Source organism: Rousettus aegyptiacus, unplaced genomic scaffold (genome assembly GCF_014176215.1).
Source record: "Rousettus aegyptiacus isolate mRouAeg1 unplaced genomic scaffold, mRouAeg1.p scaffold_m13_p_3, whole genome shotgun sequence".
Lineage (NCBI taxonomy): Eukaryota > Metazoa > Chordata > Mammalia > Chiroptera > Pteropodidae > Rousettus > Rousettus aegyptiacus.
Genome location: NW_023416306.1, coordinates 164,789,248 through 164,806,362, shown reverse-complemented (window position 1 = coordinate 164,806,362; position 17,115 = coordinate 164,789,248). Strand labels below are relative to the sequence as shown.

General features: G+C 39.1%; 1 protein-coding gene and 2 pseudogenes across 2 annotated transcripts in view; 1 reads left to right on the top strand and 2 right to left on the bottom strand.

Moving 5' to 3' along the window:
- Positions 1–751: 751 nt before the first annotated feature.
- Positions 752–17,115, top strand: part of PPP4R3A (protein phosphatase 4 regulatory subunit 3A) — a 37,355-nt gene continuing 20,991 nt past the window's right edge. Inside the window, exons 1-3 of one of the 2 annotated variants that reach the window (XM_016145443.2) lie at positions 752–1,740; positions 12,506–12,561; positions 15,767–15,865. In XM_016145443.2, the coding sequence (XP_016000929.1) occupies positions 1,599–1,740; positions 12,506–12,561; positions 15,767–15,865 (297 nt within the window). In that variant the 5' untranslated portion in view covers positions 752–1,598. The remainder of the gene's footprint in view (positions 1,741–12,505; positions 12,562–15,766; positions 15,866–17,115) is intronic. The other variant, XM_016145442.2, reaches the window with a different exon arrangement.
- LOC118600746 lies at positions 6,904–7,022 on the bottom strand (annotated as a pseudogene).
- Positions 14,576–14,694, bottom strand: LOC118600812 (annotated as a pseudogene).

The following is a 17,115-nucleotide window of genomic DNA, read 5'->3' as shown; positions in this document are numbered from 1 at the left end:
GTGGACAGTAATGACCTAGAAGGCCTGGCAAATGAAAAAAGCACCTAAAACGGTGGCTATTATTTGCAAAGGAATGAGGTTATTCCTTTGTGAAGATTAGCCATGCTTAATTAACATGTAGAGACTCACTCATCCTGATTACACAATATCGCATTTGTTTCTGTAAGCCCCTCGAGTTTTTTGCAACATTGAGAGCGGAAAATTATTGTTCTGAAAAAGAAATGGGAGGAGCTGCTGGATTGATTTGTAAGGTGAGTTTTTAGCTTGTCACTTTCTGGGCTTGGTCTCAGGCCTAGAAAACGCACAATGTCCCAAGTTTCTATATTTGTTACAACAGTTTGTCTCCATGGCAGCTTCCAAGACTGACATCTCAGCCAAAACCTGTGGCCTTTCCCGGAAGCTTTTCGATTTCTTCCCAAAGGAGAACCGCCTAAAGCCAGCGAGGCTCCGGAGGCCGCAGAACTCCGCGCTCTGGGTGCTCAGCACCAACGGCGGCCCGGAGGGGACACTCGTGCAGGAGGGCGAGCCCCAGGCTGAGGTGGCCCGGCGGCTAGACAAGCGAGCCACGCGGGCAGGCACCCGGCCGACTCAGCGCCCGAGACACCAAGAGCACGGCGGGCAGAGAGCAGGCCCGCACGCCCGGCGGAGGCGGGCTCCACGCCACTTCCGAGTCCCTGAGCTGGGCTGATGACGAACACAGGGCGCGACGGACGCACACACCGCCCAGCGCTCATACGACGGTGCGTGCAGGGAGCGCGAGGGAGCCCCGGGCCGTCACCGGCGCGACCAGCGTTCCGCCTCCTCCGCACCCTGCGCTCCCGCCACCTCGGCAACTCCGCGCCCTCCTCCCGCCTCGATCCGAGGCCTTCGACGCAGCGAGGCTCCCGGCCGCGCTCCTGTCTCTTTAAATGGTGGGGCCAACGGGCCGCCCCTGCAGCTGCTGCCTGGGTGGCCCCGCGCGCCGCTATTGAGGGGTGAACCAAGATGGCGGCGGCTTTGGCTCTGTGAGGAAGACGGAAGAGGCGGCGGCAGCGGCGGAGGAAAGGGACCGCCGATAGCCAGGAGCGCTCGGCGCCTGGGGGCTCTCGGAGCCTTCGGCGCAGGGGGAGCGGCTGCAGCGGGAGCCGGCGCCCGTTGGCGTCGGACATTTGAAGCAGAGGAGCTCAGCGGAGCCACCGGCGGCGGTGGCAGGGCCAGGTATAAGGAAGGAAAACATGGCGGCGGCGGCCTGAGGAGGCGGTGGCGGCGCGGGAAGCGGCTTCGCGGAGATCATGGCGGAGGCCGGAGCCAGGGCAGTGGCCCGCGCCCTGAGTTCCTAACGCGGCGGGACAGAAAGCTGCTGAGCGCTGCGCGCCCCGCTCCGGGCGACCAGGCTCGCCGGGCCCGGACAATAGCGCCGAGGCACGGGCGGCGAGGAGAGGAGGGGGCCCGGGCGCGGGCCATGCGGGCGGCGGCGCGGCCCCGCGGCGGCCAGCGGCGCCAGTGAAGCCGGGGAGCCCTCGGCGTGCGGGCGTCCTCCTGCCTCGGCTCCCGCCTCCCCTGGGCCCCCTTCCTGGGCGACTCCTGCGGGGCCTGGGCCCCGGCCCCCGGGCGGCACGATGACCGACACCCGGCGGCGGGTGAAGGTTTACACGCTCAACGAGGACCGGCAGTGGGACGACCGAGGCACCGGGCATGTGTCGTCCGGCTACGTGGAGCGGCTGAAGGGCATGTCCCTGCTCGTGCGGGCCGAGAGCGACGGTAAGCGCACCCCTGCTCGGCGCGGGCCGAGGGGGCGGCTGCCGCCTCGGGGGAGGGCGGGCCACGGCCACCCCGGTCGTCCCGGAGAGTGTCGAAATGCGTTGTTTCTCCGAGTGCCTAGTGGCACTTGCGAGTACGAGCGGAGACAGGCACGTTTGGGCCGTGTCGCCGGGAGTGTGTGGCGAGGTCGGAGACCTGGGATCGGGAGCCCGGACCGCTGTTCTTTTGCACTAGCGTGACCTTGAGGAAGCCGCCGATGACTCCGGCCCGCTGCCTTGGTTCTCCCATCTGTGCAGCAGGCGTGAAACTTTAAGAAAGTTCTTCGCTGTTTTACTCACTGGAGAACATTGCCCTGTGCTTTTCTTTCTTAACAAAAACAATAAAAAAAAAAATTCCTGCTCCATCTTTCCGATCCCGTCGCAGGTCGCCAACACTGCTTCGTGGTTCTGGCCCCTCCGCACTCGGCAGAGAAAATGCTGCTTTGCTGTGAGAAGATGGCTTTGTGTTCCCCGGTGTTAGTTGGCTTTTTCATTAGTGGTGCAGAATTTTGTGTGTGGTTTCATTGCGTAAACGTCTTTCAAGTTTGGAGTCATTTTATGAGAGCTTTTTTGATTGCTTAAGTGTATAGCCATAATTTGGTTCAGTTAACAGGTGGGGAAAAGTTAGCAGACATCTTTAAAACAGTTCGAGTCTGCCCTGGTGCCTGTGCTTCACATATTTGGAAACTGCCCTCAAGGTTCAAAGACCAGGTTGTTTGGAAATAAGTTTCACATGTTAAAGACTTTCTTTAGGGACTGCCACTCCCCTCCCTCCCTTCCTCCCCCCTCCTTCCCCCCCTCCCTCCGTGGCATACGGTGAATTTAACTGAAAGAAAATGTTCATGTCAGGTGAAATTATTTTCAGATTGTTTCTTCTGCATTTGAAAACCTGTCTTGTTACATTAGTTATAATTTTGGAGTAGTCGTTTCAGTTTATTATGATTGTGTTTGCTCTGTATCTGAACTGTTACAAACTCATTTCAGCGAATTTTAATTGGACTCTATCCAGAACTCCAACTTCATGAAAAACAAATAAGACCCACCTGTGTGTAATTGAAGGCTCTAGGAGCATTCATTTTTAATTTAAATTGAAAAATGGTAATTTGGAGTATGTTGCCCACAGGTATTTTACTTAACATGGCTACCCAAAATAAAACTGAAGAAAAATTATTTCCTTTTGGAGGCATTTAAAGGATTTTGAATCCATGGGAATATTTTTCTGAGGCCTATTTGCCTCTTAAAATACAAGTTTGAATGTGAAGTGTTAGTGTGCTTTTGTATATGATTGTAACAACTACTCTAACATCTACATCTTTGGATTCTTGGAAAGTATGGGCTTTGTAGGTTCAGTTACCGTGATTTGAGATGAAAACGTGTACATTTGAGATCAATTCTTTGAAATCTCATAATAATTTGAAATGAGGCATATAACCTTCACATCATGTGTTTACTTGGACTCATTATGCAGTCTTTTGTTTAAAGTATTTTTAAGCATTATGTCTCAGGATCATACTATCTTAGGGAATTATACTCTTTATAATATAATATAGGAACCTGTCCCCACCCCACCCCCATTTTTATTTTTACAGTTTTAGAAAGAACTTCTAACCTCCCTCTTTTCCCTTTGGAAGGTTTGGGCCCTGCAGTAAAGCAAATTGAATGGCTGGAACAAAATGGATTTAATTTTTATCTTATAAGGAGAGAGAAAATTAACTGATGTGCCCTCATTAAATTTAAGTTGTAAGGAAAACTTAATACAAAGAGTGGGCTTAGAAAATTCTATAATACTTGTGAAATATTGTTGCAAATAATCTTTAGTTTGATCAGTTATATTTTTTTAAACAGAAAAACTCCAAATAGGAATAATAATCAGAATTTATTGAGTGCCTGTTATGTGCCAGAGACTCTTTACTTGTGTCCTCTGGTGTAGTTACTATTATTAGCCATATTTTACAGATGGTGCCATATTTTACTGAAGCTCAGAGAGGCTAAATAACATAGCTTGGATTAAGAACGAGGTCAGTGTTGAAACTGGGTTTGATTGAACTGGATTTGATTGAGATCTCTAGGTTATGGCTTGAAACTAGTACTATCAGTTATTTATCATTGTTTACAGTGTGTCTTAAATTCCCACATTGCTGTCTAGTTGCATTTGCTACTTTATATACATTCAAGGTTTATCTCAGAAAACAAAAACACTTTGTAGCCTAAAGATACTTAGTTTTTCCCCAAGCCACATGTGAAAGATTTTGTATTGACTGCTAGTTTGGGTTATCCGTTATTGTGTGCTTCCTTCAATTCTCCAATATAAGATAATTGAGAATTTTCTTTTTTTTTATGAACAAAATAGAAAGTATTTTTGATTTTCTATAGAATGAGCTATTTCTCTTAGAGTTGCTTATCCACTTACCTGAAAATCAGGAATGCAATTTCCGAATGGAAGCCCTTGTGGCCTCTCTGTTACGGGGCACATCTGTCTGGGTAAGTATGCTCTTTCCCCTGAAGCTGAGTGGCTTGACAAATCTGTATCCCACCTTGCCTTGGAGGACACAGATGTCCTACCTAGCTAGTGAGCCCATTTTCTGGATTACATCTTTATTCAGTAGGTTCTTACAGGCAAAATATGTCGTAGGGGTTTTTTTTTGTTTTGTTTTCAGTGAAAATAGGTTATCTTATTTCTCGGGCTTTATGTACCTGTAAAGTTCTATCTTCTAATAATGATTACTTAGTATTTTTCTTTCTTCAGCTTTTGCTGTGCCTTTTAACTTGCTGAGGAAGATAATGTCATCACTTACCTGTTCTCTCACTTTGTTCAAATCATTTCTACTCTTCTCCGTTATGGGTTTTACCACCTCAACCTGCCAAGTTTTAGTATTGATAAATTGGAATTTCTCCACACACTAAAGGATGGCTTTGAACACAGAATCACATCCATGGTCTTTACTCTGGATTACCTGCCAACCATCAAGAATAATCGTCTTATTTTGGGGTTTTACCTTAACTTTTATAAAGTATATTTTACATTTCAAATAGTTTTATCTATTATCTGACTTGACTATTTCAGAGTTAACAAGGTTAAATTCTCACTGTTATTTGAGGCACGAAGAAATCAAGACATAGGAAGTGTTTGGTTAGGGTAGCACTGCTAGCTCATGGTAAGAACTGGGAATCCTATGCTTCTGCCTCTAGATAGAACCTTGCAGGTAGATCTGTTTCTACCCCTACTATATAATTAGAAAAGGAGGTCAGAACACTTTGGGTGGGAAAGCCTTTTTTGTTTGTTTTGACTGCTCTGGTGAGAGAAATGAACAGACAGCATCAGCATTTTTTTTTTTTTATTGGTATTATAAATCAGGAAGTAGTATAGAATCTTGCATACAGGAACCATTCCAGGTTTAGCTACCAAGAAGACTCAGTGTTAGTACTGAGAGAAATATTTTACTTCAAAAAATGATTTAAAAAAATTTTTTTTCTTATGTAGACCTACTTTGTAGAAAATTAATAGGGTAACCAAACCCTTATTTATCTTCTATTGCATATGATAACTGAAAGTTTGAAGGCCATCAACTACACTGCATATAGACGAAGGGGGCTACAGTGTTGTTAGTGAAAGCTTAACTGATTTTTCCCCCTAAACTTGTAGTTTTTAAATTCTGGGTGTAATCTGTGGACTACAAAAATCAAGAGGGAGGGACTTGGAATACAGACCTGCAGTAGTTTTAAAATATGCACCAGTCTCCAATCCAGATGAGATTTTTGGACTTCCATTAACTGATTTTGATGGTGTTTTCTTCCTACTAATGATGCATATTACCCTGCCCTGAGCTTTGAGCATTTATAACAATATACTGGAGAAGCCTAGAGGAGAGGTTGAATTGCTTACTCAGGAGTGACAGCTGGAGCTATTCATTCTGAAATCCTTAAATGTTTATCCAAATTTAAGCTAAGGCCTTAACCCCAAACTAGATATTCCCATGCTATCTGAATCTGATTGGTTGGTTGCTATTGAAAGTATAACCACAGAAAATAGAGAAGAAATTCTTTAATATCTCATTTCTCCAGTGAAAGGGGAGATCTTCTAAACAAGTGAATTTTCCAGCTAAATAAAACTGTACCAGATTAAAAATCTCAATAGTTTTAATGGAATGCTTCCTAAGTATGTCCTAGCATGTTTTTCTTAAGCAGTATAATGAGCCTGTGTTGGTTAACCTTTCATTTTTAATGTGTTACTGGATCATTGTTATCAATAATTTTTCTACCATTCAACAAAACAGTGGTGCCGGTGAAATGATATTCTGTTCATGTCTTAAAGTATTGAGTGCTGGTTATGTACTAGATAATGGGATAGGCACTCCATATAAATATAAATATTCAGTTAATACAGCAACCCTATGAGGTATTATTTTGTTCTAACTGTTAAGTCTTAGTGTATTGATTCTTTGGGTAGTTTAGTTTTGTGGTCTTTTCGTACACCTAGCCAGAAATCTAGATTTAAAAAAATATACATAATCTTTCCATTTGAAAATATTTGCATGAATTCATTGTTTGTTAGACTAGCAATCAAACAAGCTGTCTGGATCCAAGCTGATTTAAACTTTTTGAATGATCCTGTAGTCTGCATTACCAACAGCCTTCACCCCACTCTCCGAAGGTGTTTATTTTGTTTTGATGGGGTGTGTTGGAGGTTGGCAACAGGATACCAGAAAAGCTCTTCACCTTTCGTTTCACAAGAGGAACCAAGATGTCATGAAGCAGAGAAGGAACAGTTTTAATGACCTAATTATACTAGTAATTGTACTTTTTGTTTTATTATTACTTTTTCTCATCAGTATTTGATAGTGTATAACTGCAGTTGTCTTGGTGATGTTCTGAGCGGCATTTCCTCTCCTAAGCTATTATTTCCCTATTTCCTGAGCATACAGACCTCTTTTTTGTCAGTATATTTGGGACATCTATTTGTGTCAGGATACACATATCTATCTTATCTAAAAGCACAGTATTCCATTATATGTTTAATTCTTTTTTTTTTTTTTTTTTTTTTTAGGCAAGGCAACCCTTGGTTGACCTCACAGATTGCAAGGACCTTGTCAGTTTACAGTCCCTTATTTTTTTTTATTTCTTAGTTTTAACACAGCACTTGGTCCTCCTAGGTGGTCTCCCATCCAAGTACTAACCAGGCCCCACCCTGCTTAGCCTCCAGGGTCAGACAGGATTGGGCGAGTTCAGGGTGGCATGGCCGTAGACCCCTTAGGGATATCTTTATCATCTTAAAATTGAGGATCCCTAAAAGCTTTTGTTTATATGGGTTGTATCTATCAATATTTACCATATTAGAAATTAAAACTAAGACTTTAAAAAAGCTTTTCTCAAATAAGAAATTTAATGAGAAAAGTGTCATTTTACATTTTTACAGATCTCTTTAATACATGGCTTAATTTTTTTTTTTTAAGGAGGGTTCTCATCCGCATTCTTTATGTTGCAATATCACAGTATAGAAATTGTAAGAAAAATAAGAGTGAAAAATGCACGTAACCTCTTAGTAATATGAAAATAGTTTTGATTTTCTAGATCCCTTGAGATCCTCACACAAACAGCAGGCATAGAGATTGTTTCTAGTTTTTTACCATTACAAACATTACTGATGACATCTTTATTCATATACTGTGCACTTACGTGAGGATGTGAAATAATTTTGTAGAAGAATTGTTGGACTAAAGAGTAGTATGTGTTTAAAAGCTTGATAGTTAAAGATAAATGACCCTCCAGAAAAGTTCTGCAGATTTTCCATCTTGCTAATGGTAAATGAGAATTAAGGATCCTCTTTTATTTTTTTTGAAGCTGTGCATGTGCAAATATGGACGTGGAGACCTATTGGAACATCTTTGGAATGGACTCTGACAAGCATTTGCTGTGCAGCACGTGTACTCTTTAGTTCACCTGAGGATGGTTGATTTTGCTCGTGGTCTGAGTGATATTCTTTAATGACATTTAATTAGATGTATCAGTGCATTCCCCTCATAGCCTGATTCCTTTTTTGATTTTTTTTTTTTGTGTCTTTATATTATCTTCCTCATTCAGGTTAGAAGTGGGAATGTCTTTCTCAGGTCTTGATATTGGAGTTTGCTGAGGAGGTGGTGTCACTGGGAGGGTGAGAGTGAATTCCTCTTTATTTCATCGGAGAGGATGAATACGTTTCTCAAATAAGTTGGGGTGGGGGCCGTCTTACATATGTGTTTCAGTTATTAAGAGATACTGGATCTACTCGTTATCAAAAGCATGTATACCCCTTACTGAGAATCTTTTCTACCTCTCTTAATGTTGCTTAAGGTCTCTTATTAAGGATCAACTTCTTGATTTCTCCTGTTGTCTCTGCTACCATTATAAATGCCTTTCACCTATAGCTGAACTCTGTATCCACATCCATACCCATATATTACTAGAATGGAATTACTGTTCCCAGTAATGTAGCTGTAGGAACTGATACAAATTAATTTGTTGGAGGGAAGGATTGTGCTAATCCATATTAATACTTAGCTGGATATTTTTCAATTGATTGAAGTTGATTCATAACTTAATCCAATAGAAACTAGGATATGGGGGTGAGGAACCTAATAGACTAGAAATGTGTCTTTTCAATGTTATCTTACTTAGCCCCCAAACCAAAAGGACTTTTGCCATGTTCAGTCCTCTACAGCAGTGGTTCTCAACTTTTCTGGCACCAGGGACCAGTGCTCCTACGAGAATCTCATGCCTGACAATCTGAGGTGGGGCGGAGGCAGTGATGCTAGTGCTGGGGAGCAGCTGCAAATACAGATGAAGCTTTGCTCACCTGCCTCTCACCTCCTGCTGTGTGGCCCAGTCCTGAGAGGCCACAGACCAGTACTGGTCCTTGTCCCGGAGGTTGGGGACCCCTGCTCTACAACCTCTAATGATCTCTTAGGGAACACAGTATTTGGGGACCAGAGCTGGATTTCCTAAAGTGTATCTTAGACCAAAGTCACGGGTATGGCTAAAATGGGTTTCAGGAAAGATGCTTTCCGCTAACATCTTAAGGTGCCCCTCCCCCCCAATAGGGTAAATTTGCCAACACCAGAAGCTTTTACTATGTGCTTATTGTTTTAGCCAAGGCTTTGGGAGGGAACACTTCAGACTTTCGACTTGTGATTTTTTCCTTTGCAATTACCCTGACCTTGTAACTCTGCTGAGAGTTTTGAAGCAAATGCAAAAGGAACTGGTCCTTAAAAATAATAGTTATACCACTACCAGTTTTTTGTTTTGTTTTAGCAGCTGCGCAGTCAGATGTGTGTTTCGTGAAAGCACAACTTGAAGGGATAATTCCAACCCCCTGTGCCATGCGTTGTTTGTCCCTTTTTTTAACTTAAAAAAACTAGAAGTATAATATGTACATCAAAAAAGTACATAAATGATCAGTATTCAGCTTGATGAATTTTTACAAAATAGCCACATACAGATGAAGAAACAGCACAGCCAGCACCCTGGAAGCCTGTTTCATGTCCTTTCTCAGTCATTATCTCCCTTTCTCCTCTGCCCGCCCCCCCCCCCCCGCAACTGCTAACACCATGAAAACACAACCTAGCTTCTAACACCACAGGTTAGTTTTTGCCAATTTTCGAACTTTATTTAAAGGGAATTATATGGTGTATCCTTTTGTCTGAGGCAGCTTTCATTCATGCTTCTAAGATTGACATATGTCGTTGCATTCACATGTTTGGTTCATTCATTACCATTGCTACATGATATTCCATTATGAGTATTTACACTTTATTTCTGAACAGTTTTCCTCTCTAAATCATGTACCTTTAGCAATCACTATCCATTCACTCCTCCTTCCTGCCAGCCATAAACAACCCCTAATCTACCGATCTTTCTCCAAATTTGCTTATTCTGAATATTTCATATAAATGTAGTCATACAATATGTGGTCTTTTGTAACTGGCTTCTTTTAAAGGTTCATAATCAAAACTTCATTTATATAGCCGAATAGTATTCCATTTTATTTGTCCATTCATCAGTTTTTGGACATTTGGATTGTTTTCACTTTCTTGCTATTATGAATAATGCTACGAACATCATACAGGTACACATACTATGTGGCCATATGTTTTCATTTCTCTTGAGTATATACCTAGGAGTGGACTTGTTGATAACTTTTTGAGGAACTGCCAAACCATTTTCCAAAGTGGATGCCTTTTTATCTACCCATAAACAAAATATATGAGGGTTCCAGTTTCTCCACATGATTGTCAACACTTGTTTTTGTCCATCTTTGTAGGCATCCTAGCTGGTGTGAAATAGTATCTTAGTTGTGGTTTTGATTTGTATTTTCCTAATGACTAATGATGTTGAGCATCTTTTCATGCTTACTGTCCATTTCTATGTCTTCTTCGAAGAAATGTCTATTCAGATCTATTGCCTATTTTTAAATTGAATTGTCTTTATTATTGAGTTGTAAGAGTGGATACCAGTTCCTCATCAAATATATGATTTCTAAATAATTTCTCCCATTCTGTGGGGTTGTCTTTTCATATCTCTTGATGGTCTTTGTAGCACAGAAGTTCCTAATTTAGATGTTCAATTATCAGTGATGTCCAGTTTTTTCTTTTGGGTAGGTCGTGCCTTTGTGTCATTTAATTTTCAAAGAGGCATTACTTAGTTTGGTTTTATGACACTATACCTCTTGCACCTTCTGAAATATGTTATAAAGTATTCCATTTGATTTGTTTACTCTATTTAATGTAGTTTTCTAGGGATAGATTGTTTTTGAGGACATGCTATATTTTAAAGTAGGTTTTTTTAGAATATATTTTCTCATAGAAACCATGTTTTGAGTGTAATTATATGCCACGACTCATCTTTAAAAAGTAAGTTTAATCTATAATGTACCTGATACATACTCTGATTTCATTGGAAAAAACAGAATGCAATTTTTGGTCCTAGTAGTTAAAATAATGAAAGAATACTTAGAAAGATAGTTGGAGACTTTTAATATTTTTAAGAGATTCTAGACATTGAGTTCATTTGCTTGCTGCTTTTTCTTCTTATGAATTTATCACTATGACAGTTCTTAATAATTACCAAAATAAAAGTCCAATAATTGTGCATGTAAAAAATGGAAGGAGCAGTGAAAAATTATTTTGATTATTTCAGCAAAAGTTAGAAAAAGAGGATTAAACAGTTTCCTCCAGAATGTGAGAGTATTTATCTGAACCTCAGCCAAAAATAGTAAAAAGAAAAGAGCCTAAAGAAACGCGGCTTTAGGGTTACAGGTGGGAAAACTGTGGAGACTGTTTATTTGTTTATTTATATTTATTTTTTTTAGGCCGGGCAACCCTTGGTTGACCTCACAGATTGCAAGGACCTTGTCAACTTACAATCCCTTATTATTATTATTATTATTATTATTATTATTATTAATTTTTCATGCCTATAGTACTTGGTCTTCTTGGTCTTCCATCCAAGTACTAACCAGGCCCGACCCTGCCTAGCTTCTGAGATCAGACGGGATTGGGCTTGTTCAGGGTGGCATGGCCATGGACAATAGACTGGTTAGCTACCTTAAGCAAGTAAGAAAGGAAAGTAGACAAATTTGGGGTTGAGCTGTTCACTTGTGCTAGACATAGTGGGAAGATTTGAGTGAACTGGGAAGCTGTCTAGGTGCATAGGGTGTTTGCAAATTAAGTCATCACAACTTGGTAAATGCTGGTATTTTACTATATTCAATATCACAGCACTGTTATGAGCACATAGTAGTAAATGGTCAGTAAATTGCTAATATGGGACACTATCATAAAATTTGCAAACAATTTTTAATATAAAAGTAAGCTAATTAAATTTGGAAATGTTGAGTACCCTTTCCCAACTATGTAGCCACTATCCGGAATGGGTAAAGCAGCTGTTAAGTTTTATTTGAGAAGAAATGAAAGCTTAGGATGAAAGACAGGTGCAGAGAAACTGGCTTCTTAAATATTGTAGGCCAGAATATATCTTTAGATTAGTGCATTGGGGGATAAACTGGAAGTGGTCGAGGGGAGAGATGTAAGTTGAGTCTTAAATTTTGCTTTGTCACAAAGCAGTACTTGTTTTCTAAATATCATGAGTCTTATGATACTGCCAGGGGGGAGAAAATACAAGAATGTACAAATTAACTTAACTATGAGAAATAAATTATTTGAAGATGGAGAAGAGTGGTATTCCTGTATTAAGAAACAGAAATATGAATCTTTATGAAGGTGAAGCATAATTCGGGGATGTACTTAGGCTATGAATCATGTCCTTGATGTTTTAAAACTGTTGTAAATTCTCATTTCCAGTCTCGAGAGAGAGAGATCAACATATTTGCATTTTTTAGAATATGTCTCTAAGTAATACTGTATATCAGAGATTTAAACCCAGACCATCTGGTATCACTCTACTGTTTCACTACCCTGCGCTGCCCGTAAATTGTTAGATTTCTGTTACCATCCAGTTACTCACTCCAGATGATCATGTCTTTCTTGTTAAAAGTAAATATGTATAAAGCCAGTTTTTCTTGGGTTACAAGTTATTATATTTAAACTTGTATTTTTTAAAAAATAATGTTTTAACTAAAGTTGTATGTGCATCAAATGTTCAGAAAAGGAACTATGTGTATATGTTAAGGAATATATAAGTTTGCTGCTTTGCACTTACATAATGGAATGAATGTCTTTTCTTTTTCTATTTCGTAGGCTCTCTACTTTTAGAGTCCAAAATAAACCCTAACACTGCATACCAGAAACAACAGGTAAAAATTTGAAGATATTTTATTTTACATATTACCTTCTCAGTTTGATTAAATGAAAATTTATCCTCTGATTCCTTACAACGAAAATTTCAAAACAGATTACAACATACTTTGCCTGTCTAATTCTAAAATGTGATTTCTACCAACCTCTGTAGTATATAAAGCAGTCATTTTTAATTTAAAAAATTTCGATCTGGGGTAAGCTAAGTTTATGTTCCAGATAGTCTAGCAACAGAACCTTAATTCTCAAAAGTTAAAACTAAAACATAGTTTCTACCTAAAGAAAAAATAAGTGGCCACCGATGTAATAATCAGCTACTAACACAAATAGTAGAAGCTCCTTCCTTTGCTTTTGCAGATGCTAGTGCAGAACAAATATTTGTATCTCTCTATACAGCAACTCAGTGTAGATAAGGATCTGAATTTTACAAAGCCCAAAGAGAATATTATAATAATGTTACAGTTTTAAGGCAACTTTCAATTTGAGGATGCTCTCTTGTACCCTTCTGATGTGCAAGAGACACTTGAAAGTAGATCTTTCACTTACTACTTACTAGCACTATCAGCAAATGCTTTTTATTCAGAACACATACACATGCACACAGAGATACAAAGAAAGCTCTACAAAGCCAGTGAAATCAGTATCAGTCCCCTCATTGCCATGAAGGTGCAGAGATGAAATAATTTAAAGAATATACCAAGAGTCATATATATTACTTCGTAAATATATGCATATATTTACATATTATAAAATACTTGTGTCATCGACACCAAAATATTACTAGAAAGAAGCACTGGCTTTGTTTTGCATATTAGGCAATGCTTAATGATTGCGACTTGCTTGAGGTCACATAGTACATAGAAAAGCTGATATTAACTCCTAAATTTATTTCATGGTGATTAATTTGTCCAGAAACATTGGTACAATATGAAATATTTTCCCCGATAGTTTAATGGTCTATTAACATTGTTGCATTTAGTGTTCTTAAGAAAACTTTTAGGTTTGATTGGAATGGTTGGAGACTAGAATATTTGGCTTTAATGTTTTATAGTTAAATACATAAATTTTATGTTTCAAGGTTTCAGTCAGCTGAAGAGTAAAAAGCGCATCCTAAGAAAAAGATCAAGTCTGTTTTGAGGATGAATGAACAAATCTGTCTTAACCTATTGGTTATTGGATGATAGATAAGCAAAGTGATTTGGTGAAGATTAGGCTCTTCAAGGAAAACAAAACATGTTGTAAAAAATTTTCTAACTTCTAAATTTGTCAGATGTGTGATTAAGAGCTTATGGGTAGCTGTGCCCTGATTTAAGCCTCCAAATGATTCTGAATATACATTGTAACAGAGCAGTAGCTTACAGTTAACATTAAATATACCTTATTACTAATGTGATATTGGTTTTAGGCTTGTTCCAATGGGATCATATCACCAATTTTCATAACTGTATTATACCCATTTTAAAGACAAAAAACTGGGGCTCAGGAGGTTACCCATGTTGATCTTACAATGTTTATGTAAATTATTTTGAGCCTGAACAGCTATTAAGTCACTGTGGACAGATTGCCTTCCTGGGATCTATGATCTCTAGAAGTCTGAAGATAATAATAAAGGGTCTTTGAGCTCTTTTTTAAAATTCCGATTAAGATTGTGGATTTCCCCTATTAGTAATGCCGCATGGCCTGAGCAAATGATCATTTATGTACTGCTGGCTGGCATCACTTTAGTTCTGTAAGAGACTATTGGTCTCATAATGGACAGTTATATACTTGACTAAAAAGAGTTATGCAATTTAGCAGACAAATTTTTAAACATAGCATCCATTTGAGTACAGTAAAAGGTGTCTTTGATAGTGAAAAGTACTAGAAACTGGCATAGAAGAAACATAGGCCCTTTTAACATACCTTAAAGGCATATATATTTTTTTAGGTGAGGCAACCCTTGGTTGACCCCACAGATTGCAAGGACCTTGTCATCTTACAATCCGTTATTATTTAAAAAAAAATTTTTTTTTACACCTTCAGCACCTGGTCTTCTTAGGTGGTCTCCTATCCACGTGCTAACCAGGCCCGACCCTACTTAGTTTCCGAGATCACACGGGATCAGGCTTGTTCAGGGTGGCATGGCCATAGACCTAGGTACCTTAAAGATAATCTAGTCATGTTTCCTCTTCAGTACAGGAACTTTTATCACCATGATAGGATATTCAGCCAGCCTTTGCTTGTTTCCTTTCAGTTACTTTTTGGTCAGATTGAGTTATTCTTATATTGTACTTACTCTGACTTCTGATTCTTTTCTTTAGACCACCTTGAAAAAATGCTGCATGATAGCTGTTATCTTAGGCTTCTTTTTTTAAAATGTAACTCCCTAGTGCCATTCACCATTTCATGTAGATGATTCATAGACCTCTCTCAGTGAGGGCCCTTTTTTTGAAATGGTTGATTGCTATGAAACAGTGTACATGTTTTACAGTCAGTACATTGGAAGATACCTAGACCTTATAAGTATTTTTATTATACTATCATATTGTAGAATACACATTATTTTGTACTACAGGGAATATAAAATAGTATTGTAAGTGTAGTGTCTTGCTGAGATTACATCCTAATAAACACTGTTAAACTGTTTATTAAAAATTAAAAGAATATCATTAAAACATTTAAGTGAATAGGAAGGAGTAAAGGAGTGGTAGGCGATAGTAACATCTTGCTTCTTGAACCCCACCACACTGGTGAAAGTTAAAAACCTCTGTCTAAGTAAATGCTCACACATTAGCCAAGGGTTTAGTGGGCCCTTTGAGCCCCAGTTAAAGAACACTTGACGTTGACAATAGGAGGAGGAGCTAAGTTTATTAATCCCATCCTCCTAACATGCCCTAGGTATTTATTAAATTCTCTTTCGGCATAAAATATAACTTGATGTGCAAGCATAGAATTGATACAACATTTACTTTGTATCTTTTAGTATATTTAGATTGTGTGTCATTTTGTAGTGGTTTTCATATATTGGTTAAAATTCTCTTTAAAGAAACACAATTTTCATTTTGTAGATTGGATAAAGTGAGATGTAAAAAGGCATTGGTAATTACCATTATTAATGTTGCAAAAAGTAAAGAGTACTGTTCTCCATCTCTTGTCGCTCATTTGCCTTATACTTTGAATAGCTGTGATAATATATGTTAATCATTCAGACTTTTTTCTCTCAAGGATACTTTGATTGTGTGGTCGGAAGCAGAAAATTATGACTTGGCTCTTAGCTTTCAAGAAAAAGCTGGATGTGATGAAATTTGGGAGAAAATATGTCAGGTAATTTTAAAAATTAGAAAATCAACATATGTTTTTTAATATTTTGTTTTTTGCAGTGCTTTTAGTTAATGCCTTATGTTTTAAATAAATAGGCAGACATTTCATATAAATCTGTTAAATTCACTGTTTTCTGTGAAAAGCTCAAATTGTAGGAAAGTGCAGTTATTGACATTTTACTATGCATGCCAGAAGTTTTCTATCTAGCTGCCTTGGGGAGCTCCTTCATGAGTACTCACTCACATCTCAGATTTAATAGTCCAACACCAAACATAATTTCACTTAGACCTGACCGATTCATTCTCCCATCTCCCTCCTCTCAGTAAATGCCATCCAGTTGCTGAAATCAGAAACTTGTGACTTGTGTGGATTCCTTCACTCCTTATACCCATTCAGTCCCTCAACTATAAATCTTAATCCATTCACTTATCTTCATTTTCACTATCATAGTTTACCAAGCCACCATCATTTCTTGCCTGGTTTATTGTTTTTATCTTGACTGGTCTTCCCAAATCCATACCACAGCAAGAGTGATCTTTTTTGAAATGCAAATCTGAACATAGCAAGCACCCTTTGTTCAGTAACTTGTGGCTCTTGACTGTTTCCTCAGCCTCATCTTACATGTTCTCAGTTGATTCTGGAATTTCCTGGTGACTCTAGTACCTTAGTCTAGTGACATAATTTCCATGGTCTTTTGTGAATGTGCATTTTATGTAGTCTAATGGCTTAAGCCATTGGTTCTTGTTATGGACTCATTTAGACCATTGTATCCTAAGCAGTTGCTCTATTTCCACATTTATTTTAGCTGAAAAAAACTTTTCAGCAGATTCCTTGATTCATTGTTTTTCAAAGTGTGGTCCTTAGACCAGCAGCACAGACATGACCTGGGAACTAATAGAAATTATCAGACTCCTATCCCAGGTCTACTTTATCAAAAGATGTGTGAGTAGGTACCAATAATTATATTTTAATCAGGTCTCTAGGTCAGATTTTCTCTATAAAGGGCAAGATAGTAAATATTTTAGGCTTTGTGGGCCAGTATAACTCCTATTAAACTCTGCTGCTTCAGTGCAAAAATAGCCATAGATAATAAATGGGAGTGGTTCTCTTCATGTAAAATATAATTTATAAGCACAGGTGGTGGGCTAGGTTTGGCTGTAGTTTGTCAACCTCTGCTTTGGGCACGGCTTTAATAGAAGCTACAGTGTGCTTGAGGTACAGTTTTTCCTTAACTTACTGAATTTACTTCTGCT